General features: G+C 41.9%; 1 protein-coding gene across 1 annotated transcript in view; it reads right to left on the bottom strand.

Moving 5' to 3' along the window:
- The window catches only part of cacna1aa (calcium channel, voltage-dependent, P/Q type, alpha 1A subunit, a), a 70,287-nt gene extending 44,793 nt beyond the window's left edge, over positions 1-25,494 (bottom strand). The window contains 6 exon segments of the mRNA XM_054607580.1: positions 448-635; positions 1,141-1,293; positions 1,915-2,006; positions 9,198-9,337; positions 9,847-9,952; positions 25,166-25,494. Of these exon segments, the coding sequence (XP_054463555.1) occupies positions 448-635; positions 1,141-1,293; positions 1,915-2,006; positions 9,198-9,337; positions 9,847-9,952; positions 25,166-25,491 (1,005 nt within the window). The 5' untranslated portion in view covers positions 25,492-25,494.
- Between the last annotated feature and the right edge of the window lie 1,135 nt (positions 25,495-26,629).

Below are 26,629 nucleotides of genomic sequence, written 5' to 3'. Positions count from 1 at the left end.
GAGGGAGAGAGAGAGAGGGAGGAAGGGAAAAAAAGGGAGGAAAGTGAGCTAAGAAAAAATGAAAATTGAAAGAAAGAAAAAAAGGAAAAGGGAAGAATAAGGCGGACTGAGAGGTAGAGGGGATGGGGAGAGAGACGACTACAGTAACACTCAAAGACCCTCATCTCTTTCTGGTCTCCTAGCAACCGTTGCCATGAAGGGCAGAAAGCTATTCAGTCTTGGGCATGAGTGATGACACTGTTCAAGACCTGCTACCTACTGTATGAGCAGACTCACAGGGTGTACAGGTGAACATCTTTGGACGTTTTCACACTTATCTTGGATGTTTTGTCCCATGAAATCACTATTGAGACGATTGCTCGACATGTTGGGCAAACATAACATTAAAATGCAGCTGTATTTGACTCAAAATTCATTTTTTTCAGATATTGTGTCAGCAGTACATACATAGTAGAGCAGGTCCGTCCAGCCCTCCATGGTGATACACTGGAAGACAGTGAGGATAGCAAACAGGATGTTGTCAAACTGGGTGATGCCATAGTTTGGTCCCAGCCAGTACTGTCTGCACATGGTGCCCTCTGGACACAGCCGCGACGGAGGCTCTGTCCCGCATGGAAACTCTTCTCGGATCTCACCTGAACATGGATGAAAGTGGGGAGGGGTTTCAAGACAATGGGCATTGTTTGATTGGTGAGAATAGAGAGTACTCTCCGTTGGCTGAAAATATGATTTAGCCTTTCTGGAATCAAATGTGTGGAAGGAAGAGGCAACAAAAAAGGTAGAGGTGACATAAAATAGTCATGACACAATAAAATAGGCTAACCTGCTAGAATAAGAGTTGAAATTCATCATTATTGCGCCATAGGACAACAAACATGTTTTCAACCGTTTTAATTATAATTAATTGCAGAAATGATGTATGCAGAAATTACCAATGAATCTGACTACATCTGTGGAAAGCGCCTTTACCATCACATTAACATGAAATGTACAACAAACTATTTAACGGCAAATACTATTTTGTTGAGCTAAATTTCTTCTAATTTTAGTACTGCGAGTATTTCAAGTCTTTCTCAACTGGAAAAGTTAGAAAATGAACCCTAACACTAGTGGCATATACACACAAACAATCTGGTTTACCTGTGTGATTGTCAAAGCAGGTTGTGTGGAATTTGCCCATGTAGAACTCCAGGCCGATGATGGCGAACATGAGGATGGCAAAGAAAAGAAGCAGGCCAATTTGCAGCAGAGGAATCATGGCCTTCATGATGGATTTGAGCACCACCTGTAAGCCTGGAGGACACAGTGTTCAGAACATTATTATCCATCATCAGTTTCAATGTTGATGTGTTTTCAACAATCACATCTATTTTGAGGTTAATTCGACTGTACCTGAATTTTTTTCTCAAATAAAAAGGGTCAACAGTTTCATTTTGTGGGAAATGTTTTTGGGTAACGCACCACACTTTTAAAGCTGTATTACACATCACATATTGGAATAAAACTCTAATTTGGTTTTCACAGGAAGCTCAGTGTCTTTTGTGATGAGTAAGCCTGTGTTTGCCTGTTCAGCTCTGTAGTGGAGTCCACGCTATTAATAACACTGCAGTGGTGCTGGAACACTACTGCCGCTATAACATTTAAAAAAGGAGCAGAGGAGAACCACTTTTGTTGGAACAATGGGGTTGCATTATGCAGAGCAACACAGAAGCTGCATAAAACGTTGACACAAAATGCTTCTCTTTGCTATTTTGATCCTCCTATAAAATCAGAAAGGTATCTGCACATAAAAAGAAATGTCATTTATTCAACTAAGTAATAACAAAGGAGTGGTTTGGGATAAAGGCAGCAGGCTAGCGAAAAACTATAAAAAAGTCTTTACTTTTCAATGTCAAATTAAGAGTTTTGACTTACTGGGAATACCGGACACCAGTTTGAGGGGCCTCAATACTCGCACAGCCCTGAGGGTCCGCAAGTCAAAATCTGAACCCACAGTGGACAGGATCCTAAAGGGATGGAAACAAATGCACAAGAGTGTGCAAAGGTAATCAATATTTAAGCGAGTCAAGCTCGTCACTGTCAGTCAGCCACATTCACTTTTACAAACACACACGCACACACTTCAACACAGCCCCCCTGCCAGGTCATTACAAGAAACTGTGTGAGCACTGTATGTAAAGCCTCTAAGAGCTGAGCCGATCAATAGAGCTGACAAGTGAAGTCGGACTGAGAAGTGTATCAGGAGGAGAAAGGGATGGGCTGAAGGGACAGTGTTTTTTAACAGGATGACAGAGTGAATATAAAATGAAAAAGGAGAGATGGGGAAGAGAGTGACGATAAGGGGACAAGAGGGGGAGGTTAGAAGAGAGAGAAGAGAAAGTCAGAGGCATGGAGAGACAGAGCGAGAGAGAGAGAGAGAGAGAGAGCACTGGCAGACGGTGAACATCAGAGATGCTGACTTGCTTATTTCAAACCTATTTTTATTCCTAGTGCGTTTAAAATGTTTCTCTTCGAGCCGTCGCCAGACTGCAGAGTAAACGTGATGTGATGTGTGTCACAACACCTGTATAAGCTGGATAAAGACTTGTAAACAGCATGCGTGTGTGTGTGTGTGTGTGTGTGTGTGTGTGTGTGTGTGTGTGTGTGTTCTTCAAATGGTAAAGATGTTCCTTTGTGCCGACAGACTTCCAGTCAGTTCCCTCGTCTGACGCACACTGTGAATCATCCTTCTTCCCACTTCTCTCTCTCCCTCGCTCTCTCTCTCCCTCTCTCTTTCGCTCTCTCTGACACATTTCCACTTTCGTCTGTTTCACTAAGAGGCCCAGTGACACAGCAGAGCTTTAATCACAGCTTTGAAGAAAACTATACAAATGGCAAGAAGGGAAAAGTATCACTGACCCAGGATCTATAGGTGGAGGCTGCATTGAATTACCAGGAAGCCCCCTCACCCCACCCCCTCACCCCAGTGGTCGGTGCTCCATCACCGTAGGCTGGGGTCCTTGTAATGACATTGTGTGATATCAAATGCCTCATCAGAGGCTGACTTGTAACTGATCGCAGGTCCCTGGTTTGGTCACGAGGCAGAACTGTGCTTCAGCTGTGTGTTTGGTTACAAATGACAGCGATCGTGCCCTTTGGCCTCTCACATGTACATATGTAAGGCAGAAAGGTGCCAATAAGTAACGGAGATATTGCAGTTCATAAAAAAACAAAGATATTTTTGAGGTAATCTAAAAACCATGTCTCCATTTAAAAAAAAAAATATATATATAGTATAGTATAAATACAACTTCAATTGCTAAGTGATTTAGATAATGCTTTACATAATACTGTGACTGTGCTGCCATATTCAGGTTCTCAGAGTTAGTAGCTTTTTCTTATTACTTTGACACATTGTTGTATTTTCAATAAAAATATAGTGCTACTCTTATAACAAAATGATAGTGTTGAGCACTCTGCTTCAAAGGGAGGTCAGAGTGCAAAATCAGCTACACAACATCACCCACAAAGCAAGGATTTAGTGTTTTGCTCAAGAGGATACATTAGCAGAAAAGATGCTTGGCAACAAAGAACACTGCACCAATGCAATAGAGCATGGAAATAAGGGAAGAGAGGCAGGTGATGTAGGAAAGGACGGAGAAATGCACATTGTATTGCACAAGGGGAAAGAAATGCAATTAAAAGAAATGAGTAATGATAAAGTAACAACATTCAGACTGGGAGATCAGTGGAGAATGATAAATGATATGATGTTAGTTAGCTTTGTGATTTCCATGTTCAAAATGTGGGGACATACAGGATTAAGCTTAAAGCATCATTTTACACATGGAGGTGTGTGGGTGTAGATGCATGTGTGGAGGAACAGTTCAATGGAAGTATCTCACTGTGCGCACACACACACACACACACACACACACACACACACACACACACACACACACACACACACACACACACACACACACACACACACGTTTTGTGTTGTGTGTGTGCGTATCTGCATTATTGGGAATGCAATTTCCCTGCAATTACACATTTTCTTGTAATCCCTATGTAATCTATATCTGTAACATGACTTTGATTATAGCACAAACATTGATAATGACGATGATAATAATAATAATAATAATAATAATAATAATAATAATAATAATAATAATAATAATAATAATAAAAATAAAAAATAAAAATACAGAAATCAGTTACTAAACAGCATCCACCGTCACAAACAGTGTCAAGCCGATGAGGCAGTTCCTCATTCACACCGTCTCCACGGTTACTGGGCCCCTTTCTCATTCATAAGTGTTTCCATGGCAACAGGGACCTTGGCTCATTGATAGAATCTCTGTATCACCTTGGTAACAGGGCCAAGGGAGGAGCCTGATTGATTGGTTTTCTTCTTTCTGTAATGTAAATGCATCACAACTCACACGGACAAACACACACATACACACACACACACACACACACACACACACACACATACAGAAATAGACACATAGATGGAAATAGACACAGGGACACACACACATCTGCACGACAAACAGGCGCTGGTTGGAGATCAAACATATTGAGTGAGCATAATTTTATTCACATATGCACACTAGAAAGTAGGTCATTCGGAACAACCAATGGAGAACTATTTCTTCCCTGACAGGAATGTGGATGCTTCCTACAGTACATATTATACCCTTGAACTAAACACACACACACACACACACACACACACACACAAACAGGTAAATATACCTGCACTGTGTCCAGAGGAGCACAATCACATTAAGCAATATTGCTATTATGCAATCTCCCTACAGACCCGTTCTCATGGGACACCAACGCATTATACAAACAGGATCTTTTCTGCCCGCTCTCTCCGCCTGCTTTCCTGCTGACTTCAGCTAAATGTGGCTAATTATCTCTGTTTACATCACTGACCACATCGCTTTATCCATTCTCAAACCCTCCCCATGTCCTATATGGCTAATGATTCAACTATTGTGTACATACTTAGATAATCGATATCCTACTATTTATTATTATATATTACATTCCTTTTAACATCAGGAAACAATCATAGAAAATGTAAGGTGAAGAAAATGTCACACACACACCGCTTCAAGCTAGTGCCCATAGAGTGGCATATACAGTATTAAATTATCTGAATGTGACAGCTGTTTTTCACAATCTCCACAAAACACATTTTAAACTGGGAGACTTTAAGAGAGCATGATTTCACAATCCTTCTTAAATGACAAAGGAGGGTGACGGAGACATATTTTATGTAAAAATAAGGCAATATTCTTACTGACGTTCTTTTACTATGAACATAGATGAAGCCAATTTCAGTTGAATACAAGGTAAAGGATCCTTGTCTCCTTTCTTTCTCCCCCGCCGTACCAGTGGTATCTAATCAAAAGAACCTGAACGAGGGTATAAGGAGGAGGAACAGAGGGAAGGATGCAAGGCAGGCTGGCTGTAAACTACAGTTAATTGGACTAATAATCAATAGTGGGCATAAAAAACAACTAGCTTATTCCCAGGGCCAAATCACTCTGGCAATTTACTACAACAGATAGGTCAACAATGCACACACACTTGGGCACAGAAACAAGGGTGCACACAAATCCACTGACATCCAACAGGGTTTGGAAGTGAATAGCTAATCCATTCAGACATGTTAAGTGCCATTCGTGTGTTTGTCTTCTTATGTGACGTGCGAGCAAGTGCACTTGGATTGAGTAGGAAATGGAAAGCAATGTTTGAAATGGAAATGCGTGTGCACGTGTATGTGTGTGTGTGTGTGTGCATTGGTCAGTGTGTTATCAAAGGTTTGTCCAGGGGTGGATGGAAAGGCCAAGTAGCCTTTCATCTTCAAAGAGCAGCACTGCTAAAAACACAACCCCCATTCATAGAGAGCACAACAAAGGATGTGTGTGTGTGTGTGTGTGTGTGTGTGTGTGTGTGTGTGTGTGTGTGTGTGTGTGTGTGTGTGTGTGTGTGTGTGTGTGTGTGTGTGTGTGTGTGTGTGTGTGTGTGTGAGTGTAAAATGTATCGACTTCAGTCAGTGTACATAATGCATCATGGGAATGTACAGTGTGTGTGTGCCTTAAGTGCTGCAGCATATTGGCTGGACATCTTGCTGCAGCTTCCTGCTTTGCTGCAAAATGATAACAGCACAGCTGGTGGACACAGAGATGAAGGCCACGGGTCGTGTTGCATGACTGTTGATTACGTCACAAAATACTTGTTTTGTTTGCTTTTCTTTATTTGGCTTCGCTTTTTTACATCTTGCTTGACTTTCTTTACTCTAACTCATGAACTCATATATCTATAGAGCGTCATTTCCGCTGACTTTTCATGGAGTGCCCAGAGTGATTTGTTACTTCTCAGACATTCTCATCTTTTGTTCAGAGGATTGTTAGATTGCAAGAACACTTTAAAAATATTGGGAATGCAGCCTAAAAAGAGTCTAAGGAGTATCAACATACGAACAATGCCCGTGTTTGTCGGCTTCAACGACTAAAGCAGGAAGTCGTTTGCGGTTACAATCTTAAACACGGGTTGTCACTACAGACAGACTTTACTCTCATCTGGACTTTAATTGTGAGAAAATGTGCTGCTTGCATGTTGGATCAACATCTCCACTACAACAGCAGCAATGCCAGTGCTGGAGACACTGATTATTTAACTGCTGTGTCATGCCTGCTCAAAGGGTTTCACTGTCAAAACAGAGGGGGGTGGGGGGATTATGAGAGACGGGGCATTTACTGGAAGTTTTAAGGATCTGCCTCGCTTCCCTCTGCTCTGCGTCTCTTTCCTCTCTAGCATCTCGCTACTTCCTGCCGTCTCGCTGCCACTCGTCTTCACACTCCTCTTCTATCTTACAGTCACTCTGTTGTTCCACGCTGAGATGAGCTTGGCTTCATGATTGCTCTTATTAAAGCATAAGGACATACTGCCAGACTGAGTGCTCACTCACTCAGTGTGTGTGTGTGTGAGTGTGTGTGTGTGTCATCTTTTTCCCCGGTGCATTGTCAGCAAAGATGCACAATGTTTATGTAACCCATGAAGCTCTCCAAATCACCACATGCATGCACAAAAACATACAATGACCTCAACGTATTAATCTGTGCCAGCACTCCCACACAATCATTGCATTGGACACAGTAGCCTATAGTAGCACTTTGCATGTTGTCTAGGGTGTGAACGGCACAGGAGAACAGTATCACTGCTGTCAAAGTGGAGTGACTTACTGTTCACTTTGCTTTTTTAACAAACACAAACAGTGTGATGCAAAACTTGCAAAGTCGGAAGGAAAAACACAAGAAACAAGAGAACCAGGCCTCAAGTATGTTGTTAAAATCTGAAACAGGCATCAACAAACAATTCTTAAGCTTTGTGAAAATCGTCGAATAATTAGATTAAAAGTTACGTTTTGTGGCTCAGTTACATCAGCAATAAGATATTCACCTATATGATAGGCATATAATACTGACTCTTCACTTTTACTAACCATTTCCTAATGATTAAGTCATGTAAATCACATTAATCCCTTACAAAAACTGCACCTATACACCCATATGTGACAGTATGAAAAAGCCTATAAAACTACTTAAAGGAGAAAGAAATGATCTTTAAAGTCCTGTCATTTGGTCACATGGATGGATGGATCAACAGAAAAACAGAACCATCTGGTAAAGACATACAGTGTATTTTTTTTACATCACTGAAAGCCGTTTGCACGTATGTACACGCTTTCGTTTTGCTCCTCATCCCTCTCTTTATTTCTGTCAATCCAACTTATTATCCATTTACTGCGGTCCTTCTCTATGATCAATGATCTAATCGGGATTGTAACTCTATCGTACTTATCTAATCATGCGTCTAAACTTACCCTCGTTGACACCTTGTCTTTGATATTCCTCATTGCTAGCTTCTCACTGAGCGTTCATATCAAATATCATGATTGCCATTTACAGAACTTCACTCATTGAGGTAACTATCGAGCCCTTTCCTCCTTTTCCCAAAAACATTTTTACCATGGCTCTTGGCATCTAAAGCTCACACATTTTAGTGTTGGCCCTTATACACGGTCCCACTGCTGCAGTAAAGAGGTGTCCAAATCACAACTGGAGTCCTGTTTTATGTTGGAGTTTCTGTACTGCAAACCTTTGCTTTTTTCAAGAGGACAGTTTTCTCTCCCTTGCTTGTTTTCCATCACTTCCTGAACACTTCATTTGTCTCTTTCCAGTCGTTCTCATTGCTTCTCTGTCTACTCTCTTTTAGCAACCGACACCAGGGAATCTTTGTACATCCTCCTTTAATACCTTCTATCCAATGCCTCTCCCCTCTGTGCCACCCCTCCCCCCAACCCCCAACCCCCTCTGTCTCTGTGTATATTGTGGTGACATTTGTTCTCTACCCAGGCTGCTGGCGGCCTGCAGTTCCGCTCTGTGATCTGACTGCTGCCTTGCCCAGAATGGGGCCATTCATTAGGGCAAAGGAGCAGGGATAGAACATTCACAAACACACACACACACACACACACACACACACACACACACACACACACACACACACACACACACACACACACACACACACACTACAACACATGATGTGTACAGGGTTCACACTCTTTTCTAGTGATCATTTTGCAGATCTTTTCCCGGACACTTGCAGTGATGATCTAGAGGTTACAGCAAACAGGGTTTGCGCCGTACGCTAATATATTCCTGTCTGTGCAGGTCTGATTTTAAAAAAGAGATGCAGTCTATGGCTGTAGCTCATCTATGAAATCATCTCTTGCTTGCTAAGAAATTACACGTCAACTTTAGCAACACGCTTATTAACAAATGTAACATTATTCGACTATTGGGGAGAAAGAAATGTTAACCTGCATGTGCTACCATGTGACGTGAACATTATTAGGATCGTGACCATAACTTAGGTCTTTCAGATGTCAATGGTTTCTGTTTTGGGGAGCTCTGATAGATAGCCCATAGTTCATTCACAGCTTGAGGAAAATAGGGGAATTTGTTGAAATGAATTTCCTGAACTGACAAGATTTTCCAGGACTTTGTATGTGTTATCAATGACTGGATGATTGGCTATCTTTTTTCATGGTTTTCCATTCCCCTGGCTACACTGTTTAAATAGGTGTGTGTTTTTTCGCTCGTCAATTTCCCGCCACTCACCCTGTGAGCACGACCACAAAGTCCATGACGTTCCATCCATTCCTTAGATAGGAGTTCTTGTGGAAGGCGAAACCAAGCGCCAGGATCTTTATACCAGACTCAAAGCAGAAGATCCCGATGAAGTACGGCTCAGTATCATCCTGAGAAAGAGAGAGAGGGTGGGGGTTAAAGGAAGCAAGGGGGAGAAGAAGGGGGGAAGTAAGAGACAAAGGGAGACACCGATCAGTAGAAGCATTTTCATAAATATGTGTCATCTTCAGTGTGGTTATATAGAGATAGTAGAGAACTTGAGTCCATCTGCTTTGCCTTTTCTAACTTGATAATTGCATACACAGGTTTACAATTGACATAACATTAGCATATGTCCTCGTGTCTCATCTGTGTCTTCATAAACATTGTGTGCATATACTGTATTTTCCTTTGGCATCTCTGAGAATGTGTATTTTAATAATGTGTTGTGCTAGAGCACAGAACATCTGGATCATTCTATTTTTCAAGGTGAAAGAAAATCTTGTTTTGACTGCCACTTCCAGAAGAGTAGCTGCATGCATCTCCACCGAAGTAAAATCAATAAGGAGTCAGAACTGTCACCCGGATTACATCGTGCGTACATATGGCTACCACACTGTATCATGCCTGTTTAACTCACCAGGCGCTCGGACAGCGGCGTTTTGTCCCCGTCAGGCAAATGTTGTTCCAGAGCCAAGACGATGCAGTTGGCAATGATGGTGGCGAGAATCATCCACTCAAATGGAGTGAGCAAGGTCAGTCAAGGAACAAACAGTTCTCCAGAGACGAATCCAAACAGTTTCTATGACAACAATACTACTTTCCAAAAATACAGCTTGACATGACAAGTGATTTTTGTACATATGGCATATATATTCCAAAAAGAGGTGCTATAATAACAATATATTGGTCTTTTTATTTATTTGCATCATATTAATACTATTTGTTTGAAAAGGGGTGCAGGCAATCAGGGTTTAAACTTAGCATGCACATGTATCATTATTGTCAACAGTCTCACATCAAGTAAATGTCAAGATGCATCTATCTATCTCGAGGAAAAGATGATACAGATCTGGGATATAGATTCATTACTACTTCTGAGCAATAAGTGATTATAAAAAATAAAACAGTTACGACAGTTCCTTCCGTCTTGCGAGGAATTTCATGAATAATTAAAAATAATTAGGTAAAAAGATATTATAATTGATGTGCAAATGTGTGCAGCAAAGAACCACACACATCTAATTGGAATATTGTTTCCAATAATGGAAAACTTAAATCCTGCATAACATGTGCCATGTAGGCAAAGGATGTAAGGTCAAATGTGTTCTATGTGGACACAAAGAGTGTACGCAAATCAGACAGACAGCAGGCCTGTAGCTCAAACGGACCAATGACCTCTCAATGCTATGCTGTCTGTTTACATTTACACAGACACACACACACACACACACAAAAAACACAAGTCATCATTATGAGTCAGTTAAATATGCTAAATGTATGATCTGGTAACACATCACACACACACACACAAACAAACACACACAGGCTACATTAAAGTGTTGCTGTGTAATAGCGTGACTGGACACTGGGTGAGATTTATTGTGACATCACCGTTTAGCTCTGTGTACACAACATCTAAGGGCTAGTTCAGAGAGGGAGAGAGACAGAAAAGAAAAGAGGGAGTGTGTCATTGAAAATCTAATTGTGTTTTGCTCTCTCGTTCTCTTACACACAAACACACACACACACACACACACACACACACTCTGCTGGTCTTCTTAAATCAATCTCCATGTCTCGTTAAGGTCACAAGATGAATAGTTACATTTAAAAGAGAAGAGAGAGCGAGTGGAGAGAGAGAGAATGATTGAGAGAAATAACGCAAGAGCAGATAAACGAAGGAGATGAACGAGTGAGCAAGAGAAAGTGAAAAGGAGGAACGTAGAGAGGAGAAAAAAAAGCCAGGGAGAGAAACATGAGAGGTCGACTTCCATAATTAATATTATTATTATTATTATGTGTACATATCATCCACGTTTAAAGTACATATACAAACAAATCCACTCTTTCCCGATTCTATTCTACAGCATTCTCCTCTCTATCCCAGTCTTCCTCCTCTTCTTCACCTTTTTCCTACTTGCTTGATTCCTTCGGGAGCACTCATTCCCATGGTGGTAGGGAGGAAGGGAGGGAGGAACCGAACGGCAAAGGGGGCTATTTATGGAAACATGTATCAAGTGTGCATGTGTGAAACACGTCTGTTACATGCCTCGGTGTGTGTGTGTGTGTGTGTGTGTGTGTGTGTGTGTGTGTGTGTGTGTGTGTGTGTGTGTGTGTGTGTGTGTGTGTGTGTGTAATTGTTTTAATTTTCTCCGCTCATGATCAAGAGGAACTAAAACGCTGCTCTAGCCTGGTGTAAACCCACAATGTGTAGTTCTCTGTGTGTGTGTGTGTGTGTGTGTGTGTGTGTGTGTGTGTGTGTGTGTGTGTGTGTGTGTGTGTGTGTGTGTGTGTGTGTGTGTGTGTTTGACCGCTCTTTACTCACGCGCACATTTACCAGAACACCCAGGGCACCACTCAATTAGCCTCCCTGCCCCCCAGCAATGAGTTTATATAAATATGAGTGTGTGTACACGTATATATGCATATGCATGTGTGTACGTGTTGGGCTGTGAGAAGGCTGAAAAGGGGAAAGAGAGAGAGAAGGAGAAGGAGAGGAGCAAGGAGACAAGAGAGAGAAGGAGAGGAGCAAGGAGACAAGAGAGAGGAGGAGAGACTGATATAGAAACACAGGGACAAAGGGACAAATGTGTGTGTGTGGCGTATTAGAAATGCGGGTTTGGTGTGTGTGTGTGTGTGTGTGTGTGTGTGTGTGTGTGTGTGTGTGTGTGTGTGTGTGTGTGATGATCATTTGGCACATTTTGTCCCTGCATTACGTTTCAATTATGTTCCTCAGTGCTATATATAGCAACGTGACAGAGTTAAAGAGAGGAATCGGGGGTGAGGGAGAAAGAGAGAGATGAGAATATGTTGCTCCCTCACTCATTCTCCCACCCTTCATCTTTTTAATATTTCCTTTGTCCTCCACCTCTCTCTCTCTTTTTCCTCCCATGTGTTTCTCGCTCTACCAATGGTTCTGCGTATGCATTTCTGGTTTTTCTCTGAGGTGTGCGTCTCTGTGTGCGTGAGGCTCCTAAAGTACACCACGCTCACGTCTCCTAGCCTTTCCTTCACCTTGTCCATCAGCGCTCCATACAGTCTTTATGTTCCCTCTCTCTCCTCCTCAGTAAAGCTCCTGCCTCTTTCTCACTGATGTATTTCTCTCTCCACCGGCCTGTTAAGCCTCCTCTCTCTTCTTCCCATACAGTACCTCTCTGCTCTTATATCCCCATCTCCTCTTACATTCCTCTATCTCTTCCTCTCCGCTCTTTTCCCCATTGCTTCTCTGTCTCTCCCACTTTCTTTCCATCTCTCCTGGGTTCACCTTTTCTCTCACTGAGTCCTCCCATCAATCATCCCTATCTCTATCACGCCATCTCCATTCATATCGAATGAGGTGCCGCGTCAGCAAACGCACGAGGACACAGACAGCAGGAGACGGAGTGTGAGGGGGGGATGAAGAAATAAAAGAAAGGTTGGATAGGAGGGAAATATATGGAGGGCCAAATGAAAGAGATAGGACGGGAGGACAGAGAGGTATAGAAAGAGAGAACCTGTCCTGTGGGCACAGACATGACTGAAAAGAGTGAGTGGTGAGGAATAAAAGCGAGAGAAGGGTGGAGAGGATTTAGCAGAGGGAGGAAAACAACAGTGAGGAAGAGAGAAGGACAGAGATAGAGATCATAGGAGTGCTGAATGATGGATAAAGCCAGAGAAGAATGACAGAGGGGTTCGAGTATTGCGGCATTTTCTTCTTCTGAGCGGTGTGTCTGAAAGTAGGTTAACGGCAGAACACACACACACACACACACACACACACACACACACACACACACACACACACACACACACACACACACACACACACACACACACACACACACATACTACTTAGGGAGGGGTAGTGAAAAAAAAAGTGGGTGGGAGACTATACATCATACTGTCACATACAGTATGCAAGTGACACACAGCACTGTATAAAATCACTGCAGCATGCTTCCATATATTGACACACTTTACACATTTCTGCACCACCACATAACCAAATGTGCTTTTTTTCATATATTTCCCAATCCTTAAATCTGCAACGTGGCAAGTACGCACGTATGAACACACACACATATTCAGACACACACGCTGCCACAGAACACTCTCGTCAAAATGTCCACCCATAATTTTGCCTCCACAGCCCTTCCTCTCTCCAGCTCATCCATGCGTGTGCCATACTGTCGTTCCAGCTCACGTTTTCATACACGCACTGTGCACACGTAGACCAACACAAGACTTCACTTCCCTACACTCCACTTGTCTGCCAATAGAGTCCAGACCAGCTGCTACCCTTTGGGAGGGTGCCAGCCTACCTATTAATACAACCAAGCATAATAGTATGGTCCTTTCTCACTCTCACACTCACTAGTTTGTTTCTGCTTTATTATTTTATATTTAAAAAAAATGCTAATTTCATTATCATATTCCTCTATAAAGTTAAATTCAGATAAAGAGTCTGACTTTGCAAATCTGAAAACGAATGGAGCCACAAGGACAAAATATTTGCCTACTAATATTCTATCTTTCTCTCTTTTTGTGTGTTTGTGGTATGAAGAAGGTACTTTAGGTGATTTGGATATACAACATTAAAAATATCTTGTCAACAAACATCAAATATATTTTATGAATAGACTTTGCTCGTGTTGCATGTGAATGTTTTAAAGAACAAGAAAAAAAATAACTCAAAACCTCTTTCCTCCCTTCCTCGTTCCCTCTCCCTTTCTGTCCTGTTACGTTATGCTGCAGAGCCCTGGCAGGACTGCTCAAATGATTACTTCATTTTCTTGTCGTTTTTTTTCCCCTCAGAAGCACTGATTTGATAAAATGAATGGGATTAAGCACTGTGGTTGAGACCTATCTAGCCTAATTATTTTGATAATCAGCAGCCATAAAAGATAAGAGACACGGTTGAAGCGCCTCATTTTATTCCTGCATCATACATTTTTAATAGACTCTAACGGATCACAGAAGAGTTCCTCTACATATTTCAAATATTGCCTTGCATTTTTCACATTTAGCATCGCGTTCATGTTAAATTGAATGCATATAATTTATTGTTTTCCAAGCTTTAGCCAGGAATCTTTAAAGCCACAAAAATGAATATGGATTCTACAATCTGAGATGATTATATGATTTCAAATATATTCATTCCACAATGAGGATATTTAGTGATTGACTTTGCTTGTGTGTCATTCGGCAGTGGAGGACATCCACGGTAAGAAATGAGCGTCGTCACACGGGACAATATTGCAAAAAAAAAGATTTTTGCTGTTGCATTCATTACTGTGATCGAAGCATAACAAGAACAGGGATCAAAACACTGACATGAAACCCAAACCAAACCCGTGCCTCAGAGGTAAAAAAATTAATTATAATAATGATTTTACATTTATCCCACTTAGGCACCATGTTTGACTGCGTTGCCAAACAAACGGGAGTGCTTGAAGGCCAGTTTAGCCCTGCTTGGCCTCTCTCAGTCTGATTTAGCATCAGTCAGTGTGTATAGTCTTTACAGTCGCCCACTTCTGCTGCCTGTTTATCCATACACCATATGCTGTGTCTCTATCTCACCCCTGCCACTGCCTCTCCCTCACCACCCACATATAGCCGAGTTGTCACTTTGTACAAGATGCTGACGGTGGTTTGTGTGTGTGTGTGTGTGTGTGTGTGTGTGTGTGTGTGTGTGTGTGTGTGTGTGTGTGTGTGTGTGTGTGTGTGTGTGTGTGTGTGTGTGTGTGTGCGCGCTGTGGGCTGTGTGTAGAATATCCGTGTAGCATGTGATTTTTTTTTTTACATGAGCTGTATGTTCAAGTGGCGTTGCAGGTGTATTAGTATGAACGTGTGTGTATACCTGACAGTACCTGCTGATTCAACTGTGTGTACTTTGCCAGATTTTCACTGCTTAAGTGTGTGTGTGTGTGTGTGTGTGTGTGTGTGTGTGTGTGTGTGTGTGTGTGTGTGTGTGTGTGTGTGTGTGTGTGTGTGTGTGTGTGTGTGTGTGTGTGTGTGTGTAGGTAGCCTGCAGGTAGAGTGCAGGTTTCCAGCAGGGTTTGTCTAGTAACAGCCGCAGCACGTGACTAAAGAACACAGGCACAAAAAAAATCAATCCATCACAGACTCCCTACTTTTCTCTCTCTCCACGTATCACAGTCCCAAAAATAGCTACGCCCCACGTCACTGCACCCCTCACACACACACACACACACACGCAGACATATGCATTCTCAAAGGCACACACCTAACAGAAACACACACGTCCGAGCTAGCCAGCAACTGAACTGAATTATTCAACAGAGCCAGAATGCACAGCTAAGAGAAATGGGAATGAGAAAAATGCAGAAGGAAAGGAGAGAGAAAGAAACAAAGAAAAATGACAAAGAGAACAATATGTTCTCCTATTCAATGTGAACTGCATGTGTACAGTAAACATGGACGCTGGTCTGTTGCCAACAATTAAAGAACTCAAAGTCAACGAAGAATGACTTTGAGTTTATTAGCATCCGTGCTGACAGTTAACAACTAATTAGAATTGCAGTTGCATTGAATGAATGAATGAATGAATGAAAAAATATAAAAACCCTCTCTGTAAGTCTGGGATGTTTATCTACATATATCAGATTTTCTAATAAATCTTGGCACCATACGACTTGTATTATAAGTAAGCAAACATCTATCAATACCAACATTTCTACTGTGATTTATGTCCTAGTTGCTACACAGCAGATTGTTTACATATTGATTTTGCTTCCATTTCTCAATTGCCACACATGTTACAAGGGCACCCATCTCAGTATATCAAAAAAGCAGCTGACATGTTGCATTCATCAGAATTCCGTGGATCAATTTGCAATCTGAGAACAGTGTTGCTTGTCATTTTCAGTTTCTGTTGGTGAACCATTCCTCCTCAGCACTTCATGGCACTTCCAGTCACTAAACATTTACATTTATTAATTTGGTAAGATGTTAGCCATAACACAGCCAATGGAATATAAATATATGTAGATTTAAGATTATCTCAGAGAATTTCTACTTGGCTGTGATATAAATACATTCTGTGCCATTTTGATAAATGTGAATAAAAGATCAATTCACTTTTACATTACATTACAGTCATTTAGCAGACGCTTTTATCCAAAGCGACTTACAGTCAGTAGTATGTTACATATCATTCACCCATTCACACACTGATGACAGGCTACCATCAAGGTGCCACCATCAGACTCTAACTAACATTCATCATCCAGTCCACACCGATGGCAAGCCTTCAGGAGCAACTTGGGGTTAAGTGTCTTGCCCAAGGACACATCGACTGCCGAAGCCGGGTATCGAACCACCGACCCTCTGATTGGAGAACTACTAGTGGAGAGCAACTACCTTGCTCTCCACTACGTCATAGTCAACAGGAAGAAAGAGAGAGACAGAAAGAGAGAGGGGGAAAGGTAGATGCTCACTACCTAGAGCGACCCCAGTGTTACTCCACCTCTATGTAAGAACACTGGGAGGACAGACAGGTATATTATAATGAAACACACACATGCACACGCATACACACACCCAGACAAGGCAAAGGTAAACCAATGCTGGCGATGAACAATATCACATCAAGAGAAGCTATAGAGATTTAAACAGAAGTGGGTATTTCCTTTTAAATGACCAGATTTTCTTTTTTCTTGAGACTGATTTATCAGCTTGCTTTTTTTCAGACGACAACGCTACAGATGAAAAATACATACGACACATAATGGGAAAAATAAAATGTATTGTCCAAGCGTGAAAAAAAAATAAAGAAAAACAATCTAAATAGATTAGTCTGTAAGTTCAATTTAGTTTCTAGAGCTTGTGAGTGTGTTGTACTTGTGCGTGTGTGCGTTTGTGCGTGTGTGTGTGTGTGTGTGTGTGTGTGTGTGTGTCTGCATGCTCATGCAAACCCCAGTGCCGAGTCTGCCCGTAGGGGCTCAGGATACAGATCAATTCACACATTTATTACCAGACAGTCAAAGGTATGAGGTAGGCAGATTGAGCCCAGAGGGCACACACACACACACACACACACACACACACACACACACACACACACACACACACACACACACACACACAGAATCATAACACATATAGAAACAGCTGCACTTCTTATTGCCAACAATTATGAGCAAACTAAACTACATAAGACTTGCAGCTGTCAGGACGTTTTGCAAAGTATCCCCAAAAACTTCAAACAAAGGCGGAAGCAGCCAATTAGAGCGAGGACAAGCTGCAGTGGAGGGGAGGAGAGAGAAAAAGAAAGGATGATGGATCGGTTTTGAGCGGAAGACTAAAAGTACAGGTAGTGAAAGGTGAGAGGAGTTGACAAACCTTTACTACCAGTTAAAGAGAGAGAGAGGCTGACCTGTAGCTGTTCTGGTAATGGAGTCTCTACCAAACTTATGTAAGTCAAAGCTAGTCTGTCCAAGTGACAACAACAAGTTTGTGTGTGTGCTCAACCCTGAGTGTTTGACTCTCCACCGCTTTGTGTCAAATGATTTATATGCAGACAGGCAGTTTCTCTCTCTCTCTCTCTCTCTCTCTCTCTCTCTCTCTCTCTCTGTCTTCATTCTTTTGCATTAGTCTACCGCTCTCTATAATGTCTCTGTCTTACTGACTTCCCCGCTCTTCACTGTATTCCTGTCACTTCATAGTCCATCTCACTGTTCTGTCGCTGCACTCCAGCTGCATATTAGAAGCAGGAACAGCTTTATCCCTCATCTCTTCCACTCTTTCCTTCATCCTAACAGAACTATCCTTACTGCATTTAACCCAGAACCCAAGAAAGACAAAAAACAACCTTACTATTAACATTTGCTAATAATGAGGAAACACTACAGGAACACAAACAAATATGCTCCATGATAATGTTTTAAACTTTCCTAACAATCAGGTTCTTTCTGTCAACTGGAGAACATAAGAGGAAAAAGGGAGGAGTGAAGGGGAAAAGTATAACGCTCCTGAACACTGCTCTTTTCAGCTCCTGTTATTGATAGAGACTCATGGATGTGACCAGAGTGAGGAGAGAGCGAGAAACCTCACATCAGCAGAGTGTGTGTGCGTTTGTGTATGTTTTTAGTAAGAAAGGGAAAAAACTAGGTAGCATAAGAATGACTGAACCACAGACTTCCATTGACTTGTAAACAAATCTGTAAGAAAATCTGTGCACACACACACACACACACACACACACACACACACACACACACACACACACACACACACACACACACACACACACACACACACAATAAAAACTAAGCTGATGTTAAGTCTGTGTAGTTATCAGCTGACAGTTGCAAGCTGGAGAAAGGCCAATACATAATTTAGATTCTGCAGTGAATGTAGATCACTGACTCTCCACATCCACCCAAAAACCAAAAACACCCAGGTCTCTCTCTCTCTCTCTCTCTCTCTCTCTCTGTTCCTGGTTATGTCTCACTTTCTCCCCGTCTGTCACTCTTAATCACTTATATACACCTTCACTGTGTGTGTCTCTGGACTCGACTCACATTATGCGAAGGAAGTGATGAAACCTGACTTTTCTCTTGGTGGTGGCCTGATCAGGTACACCAGCGGGAAGAAAATAAACCTGCTTCCGACTCAGATACACTCACGGACCAGAAAATATTAGAGCTCCTTGGCAATTTGTTGACACAATCAGGAAGTAACACATACAACACGCTTTACATTGACCTGCATTGTGATTGAAAGGTCAGTCAATCACAATTTACTTAAACTCAAATACTAAAATAAACCTTTATGAGTGACACATCTTATTTTACAGTACATTGGAAACAGAAGATGGAGGCGGAGTCCTCAGTGAAACAGCTGAGCTAAGAGATTAAATGTAGTCTCAAATGGTCATTACATCGGTCATTGATTCTGGGTCTTAGAGATGGAACCACGGGAATTTCAGGCACTACTACTCACTCACAAGCACAAACAACACGCGCATGATCACAAAAAGCATGGCATCTACAGTGAAGAACAAACTCACAGCATGCTTTATAGTTTGTTGAATTAACGTTGTTTTTTTTAGTCAACAGAGTAACTGAACATCTTATGATTAGGAAAGGGTGGTTCATTTATAAAAGCCATTACCTGTATTATATTTCCTATTAAGCTTGTCAGTATAGATAGCTAGAACATATATTGACTTCCTCTCCATTTACAGCACAGAAATACACACTTAAGTGTATGCTGATGACGCAGGCAACAACACCATACAGTGTGTGTAGTGTGTGTGTGTATGGGGGTGAATATGCGTGTGTTTGTTTGTGTGTCCACGCTTGCAGATGCTAAATGTAGTGTCCTGCAGATGTGCACATTGCAGGCACTATATCTACAGAGAGACAAACAACTGAACACATGAAAATCCATTCTAAGGGTCGCATGGTTTACACTCACTCCTGATATAGATCGACAAGGTCGAACGGGCATTTAGGGTCAAAGGTCAATGGGACAGGCAATGCGGATTTCATTTCTCAGGTCCTATGGGATGAGCCACTTAGTTTCAACTTTCCCGCAACATGATACATGATATGTTATTTCTGAGCACATTATAAGGGCCTCAGCACATTCTCAATGCATGGTATACACTTTAATAAAGTATATGCCCTGTGCAATAGTCAAGGGGCATGCAGGCCTATTTCTTCTCAGATGATTTCATATGTACAGCTATGGTCCATCTGATAAAACATGCATTTTTATTTTACATTCCGACACAGAAACACCCCAGAAAACTAGCTCTCCTGCCTCACCGGAACAGTAAGCAGAGACAGTAACACTCTGGATAACATTGTAGCTGGTCTCCAAAGAGGTGGATTGTCTTTGTCAACAGTACCTCAGTTCCAGCGTCAGTGTCGTCCTTCTGAAGTTTGCCGTTTTCCAACAGTGGGCTCATGTCCTTGTAGCTAAATAAAACCACATGGCCCCAGTTACTGCCTTTGACAGGGAGACGTTAGGATATGTATGGTACTTTGGGAGTAACGATAGCTTTTCTAACGTTAGCGTTTCATAGTTTGTGATATTGTTGCACGTTTCCTTCAGAAACCCCTCTACCGAACATGTGTTTGGACAATAATGGTTGCTCCCCGGGTGCTTCATTGCAACCCACTTCCTCTTAAATGCAGACCCCATTGTGGGACTAAAGGATTGATTACTATTATTATTAAATTTGGATACTCATGTTTGTGGTGCCAGATTTGGATATTGTTGCACGTTTCCTTCAGACTTCAGACAGTGTTGGACAATATAGTGCAACCTTTCTTACAACATTGGACTTTTATTTCGGAAAGTAGATGGTTCTGTAAGTACATGGGGGCTAATGGGTACCAGGTGAGGGTCGGCTCACTCACGCGCACATCACATCTTTATGTTTTTACAAAATACATTTTCCCTCTCTGAAAGAGATTTTACAACAAAAGAAATGGAAAGAATATGTTTATTCCATGGTATTATTTATGTAATTCAATTATGCTGAAGCAGACCCACCTGTATAGTAGGCTAATGCATGCACTGATTCTATTCCAAAAGACATTCTGAGATAGGCCTGTATTTGAACACTATGCTCTGTGTTTCTCAGGTTCAGTATGTTAATCAAACTCAGTGTTAAAGATGAATGCTGGTATTCATTTTATTTAACAAGAAACTATTTGCCTACCTCTTGTTTCAAATAAGAAAATGGCACAGTAACACCCTGAACTCTGTAATGCTAATTCTAATTAAACAACCAAATATCCGTCTACTGTAGCTAAATGTGGATGTGAGAGAACAGTTATTTATATGGTACTCCCATGGGTCCAGTCAGTTCACAACTAAATAAAGCTGCAGGTCATAATTCTGCTGAATAGTGTGTGAATCCATTGAGACTCAAACATCTGGTGAATCAAAAAGTGGTTTAAGTCTGTTCAGTGAAACATCAGTCAGTTGACTCAACATTCATCTGGTAACACTAATAATTGATTCACAGTCTTACTTTATATTTTAATGAACTATACCCACAATACCATCGAACGGTCAGTGATGGAGAAATGGCAGATATTGTATGACCACTAAGAAGAAAAGCTCTTTAAATTTAGGATGTTTTAAATAAGTATTATTTTGCCCATAATCTTGTTTTTGGTCCATTAATGTTCAGCGTTTGCTGGTATGAGCCAGATATTAATAATTCCAATATGACAGCATATGAAGTACACATCTTTTATTTATGCTGATGCAGTATTTTTGGTGGTTGGTAAGATTCAGACAGAAAGCTTTCTTGACACACCGGGAAAAAAATGATGAAAGTTCAAATGCAGTTTTCTGTCTGTCAGTAAGGACATCTTAACTGAAATTGGGTGCTACTCTGAGCATTATTATTATTATTATTATTATTATTATTATTATTATTATTATTATTATTATTATTATTATTATTATTATTATTATTATAGTACAGTTACACAGCTACATCACACATGATATATTTAGAGAACGTGTTAAAATAGAAATATTTAGAATATGTTTGGAATTAATATTGCCAATGATAATTCATTTAAGTCTACCTTCACTTGATCTAATATCAATTTTCAGTCAATTATTTGGATTCCAAAAGTTCTAGAAGTACCATTAGAACCAGTTGCGTGAGAGTTCATCAACTGGTGAGACGCTGAACACGGTGACGCCACGGTTTCCTCAGTGGGTCTGGAGCGACCTGAGATGACCTTATGATTGATACGGGCATTGTCAGAGTGAGGACTGCCTCCTCTGTCTCAAGCTTCAGCACGTTAAGAAATTCTGTAGGACCTAATCCATTAAAAGGACCAACAAACGGGTCCTATCATACCTGATTACGAATGAGACCTTTACCAGAAAGACTTTCAAAAGATGCTGTGGGTTTTAGAAATATCAACTGAAGGAAGAAAATCTACATTTTGGCATTTCATTATGAAACCCATTTCTGTTCCTTGAAGCCTCAGTTTGGTTAGTTTTCTCACATCAAGCCACACAGTGACATCATCTGTATCTCAAACTTACTCAACATTGGACAGTAAAACATGAACGTATTCCCTGGTGAGGGGGATGAAATGCGGTACTAGCTACACCTCGCAATTTATTACAATTCAATGAACAACAACACCACAAAGCACAGCTTCAGAAATTACCGATAAATTGAATCAACACCCTGACACAGTCTCATAAAGAGTTATTGCCGAGCTATTGTGTTGGATTATATTAGATTGTACTAGTGTTCATGTTATTGTATCAAATAGTGCTATGATGGTGATTGGACTGTGTACCTGAAAGACCTGAAATATCCCAAATAGATACATATAGATGATATGAAACCCTCCTCAACAGCTGCTTTCTAGACCATCAAAGACCAGTCACGAGGTTCTATGAAACCAACCAGACTCTCTAATGTCAGCAGAGAAGAGATGTTAAATATTCTCAAAATAAACAGCAACTTAATCAGTTTTGTGCCTACAAGTTTAGATAATATGAGCAAACAATCTCATGAAATCTTGAAAATGAACTCCTTGATACTCACAGTTCTACTCCTAAAACTAATCAAAGATTAGATTAACCTGAGAATTGTATCCAGAACAACGCCTCTTAACCCAATCATAGCACAGCTTTGCACAATACAAAACAAATTGTACTACTTCTGTTCATGTTTAAAATAGTACAGCCAAATATCCTGTAAGGAAGGGAAGGAAAAGTGTTTTATGTAAAGAGAAAAAGAAGCTATCTGGGATCAGCTCTATGACAGTTTGTGCAGTACCACATAAGCTTTTTTCACAGCAGAGTACTTGTCGGAAAAGCACAGGTGTTACTAATAACATTACCAACAGCTCCGTTTTATTCATGTGTCACTATAAGCCCTGACAATGTGACAGTGAGTCATTAACAAGACCCTGAAGCTGAAGCAGCAGGATGTTATTCAGCCATCTTTAATTTTATTATTTACCCATTTGCTTTTCCGATGTGACATGTCAAAATGTCCTCTCCAAAAAAGATCTAGCACGTGTTACGACTCACAGGGAAGTTGTTCGAGCTTTAAACTAACCAGGTCCAGCTTTAGCCACTTTAAAAAGCATTTATTTCAAAGGCCGGTACAAAGAAAAACGATAGCTTCCTGTGCTTTCTTCACTGCCTTATATGTTGGATTCCCCAGATCAAATTGCCAGGAGACACTTTTTCTTGCCAGTTTTGTTATTCTTTCTCCATTTTGAAATTAGCACCGTCAAAGTTGAAATCAGTGCAACTACTGTTTTTCTCTCAGTCATTAGTTAGTTTTACATTTATTTCCTGTTTCTTTTTTTCTTGCTACAGCATGTATACAATATCCAACATCACATTTCCTGCACACACTGGCGCTCTCTCTCACTAACGCACACGTCTGTCATTTAGATGGTGAATAGACGTGATTCAGAGGCCCTGTAAGTAGCTCCTGCATTTCACTAGAGCAGCCCAATTAGTCTGTGTAGTTATGTCACGGCTCAAGCATCAGAACTGATCAATACAATCATTACTCCAATTTCCCCTCTTGTCATTAACACTCACACAGAAACTTACTTCCACATGTGCAACACACACACACACACACACACACACACACACACACACACACACACACACACACACACACACACACACACACACACACACACACAATCCTGCAAATGAAAATGCTCAAATCACTTGCCATTTCTCCCCCGAATGGTGCAATACGTGCTGGTTTCATGAAAGATGAAAATGCAGGGAATTGCTGGAAATGTAACACTGTCACACTTAGTGGGTGGTGTACATGCACACACACACACACACACACACACACACACACACACACACACACACACACACACACACACACACACACACACACAGTTTTAAATGGTGGCACATTCATTCAGTGACACCTGCAGCTTGTGTGATTAAGAGGTTGGTTAACATGGGGGGAAAAATTAAATGTTGTGTCAATGCACAAGTTAAAAGCCTACTATATTCACACTTACATACAGGCTCTCTCTCTCTCTCTCTCTCTCTCACACACACACACTCCATATCTAGAAAGACACCTGCATCATGCTGATATGGGAGCTTGTTCTGCATCACTGCAAGCACACACACACACACACACACACACACACACACACACACACACACACACACACACACACACACACACACATAATAGCTTATTTCCCTCTCCCCCTCGCTCTAGGTCTCTCCCACCTTTCCTCCCCTCCCCCTCCACTCTCCTGTTTCTCTATAGCTCTATGCTGAACATGCTGACATCAGCAACCAGCAGCACCACCACCACCACCACCACCACCACCACATACTCAAACACACATTACACACAGGAAACGTATATCAAGCAGGTCCCTCACGACACTGACGTGGAATTACTAACAAATGTGATTGATGGTGATGAAGAGCCTCGTAAAGGCCTCACTGGTCCATGCCCCCCTCCCTCCTCTCCTCCTCTTAATTACCTATAAATTACATGTGCAGCCTTTCTTCTGTAACCTCCAGCAGCTCACCTCACAGGTGCCTCTGCTTGTTACACCTTTGTTATTATCATAACTAAACATAAAGCCTTTGACTCATGCAATAATAAAACATGTGAAGCATCCATCCAGATGTGGAGCTGCACAGTCGGCCTACCTGGTCCTACCTGGTCCTACCTGGTCCTGCAGCAGGAGCTTTCTCTCACTACTCTCTGTAAAGGATATGGCCACTCTGTGATCTTTTTGGCGTATTTTCTGACGAAGTTATCCTCACTGAAGATGAAGAGCGAGCGGTTGACAGTGAAGCAGTTCTGGCGCACAGGGATGGGGTTATAGAGGGCCATGGTCCGGGCTCTCTGCGCCATAGACTGCTTGTACATTCTCTGGGTACCAGGTCCTCCGGGTGGACCGTGTCCATGCCCGTGGCCGTGCCCGTGTCCATGCCCGTGTCCGTGGGGTCCTCCTTGCCTGCTCCCACCTCGGCCGCCCGGGCCTCCTCCTCCTGGCCCTCCTCCATACCTGGACTGAACCTCATTTTCGAACCGCGCCATCCTCTGGACACCGAAAGCCAATCTTCACGAAGCAGCGGAGATGGAGACCAATGCTCAGCTGTGCAGCCACACAACATTACATCCCATCTGGAGCAGGACGGCTCACATGCACAGCGGGTGGTCTGGTGAGTCTAAGATGAACACCTGCACCAGGTAGCCTCCTTCTCTGTGCAGCAGCCAGCTGTGGGTGTGAGGAGAGGGATGTGTGGTCCTCTGGCTGTCTCTGTGGGTGTCTCTGTGGGTGTCTCCCTCTCAGTCGGCTCTGATGTCCATATGAAGACACCGACATGAAATCATGGGGCGACTGGAGCGCGTTCACATGAATGTTTCATGTTCTCCATGCTCTCACCAGCAATTATGTCTTTACTCTCATGACAGAATACAGAGACTATCCAAAAACACCACACAGGCCTCAACACATCTGGAAATAAAGCTCAGTGACGTTCAACTTGGCATTTTGGAGACTTAGAAGCTACCTTTATTTATATATATATTCATATATTTATTTATTTGTCAAACATCCGCAATGTTAGGTAGTGTGTGTGGCAATAACCTGCCTCCCGCCACCTCACAGCCTCCGACAGCCCTGGAGACCTGGACAATGGTGACATCTGTTATTAATGCGTCTTTTTTTTTTTTTTTTTTTTTTTTTTATCAGAGTGCACAATCTCGAGTAGGGAAGAGAAGGAGAAATACCGTGTGCCTTTGAAATGTCGTTGTCATTGTTGTCGAGATTTTTTTTTTTTTTTTCAAACGAATCCAATAACATCCTCCGTCGTTGCATCCATCATCTGCTCTCCATCACCTGAGAAAAAGGAGGACGCACGGCCGGCCTGGTCAAAGACAAGGGTACGACGGCTGCTTCTCCTCCTCCTTGCAGCCTCTCATGATCTTGGTGTTGCTGTTCGAGATGCACCAGAGCCGAGAAAGTCCCTCACATCCCCACCCAGAGGAGTCTACCTCCGTCCGCACCGATAAACCCAAACGTCCTGGCACAGCGTCCTTCCTCCCTCTCTCATTGGAGAAGGGTATTGCGCTCCTGACGGCCTCCAGCGGCCCCCAGGGGAGGAGGAGGAGGAGGAGGAGGGCAATGGATGGAGACACAAATAAAAAAAAAAAGGGAGGAGACCTGCTGTGT

This window comes from Anoplopoma fimbria, chromosome 11, assembly GCF_027596085.1.
Source record: "Anoplopoma fimbria isolate UVic2021 breed Golden Eagle Sablefish chromosome 11, Afim_UVic_2022, whole genome shotgun sequence".
Lineage (NCBI taxonomy): Eukaryota > Metazoa > Chordata > Actinopteri > Perciformes > Anoplopomatidae > Anoplopoma > Anoplopoma fimbria.
The sequence above is the reverse complement of the archived record's forward strand: the minus strand, read 5'-3'. Positions and strand labels throughout refer to the sequence as shown.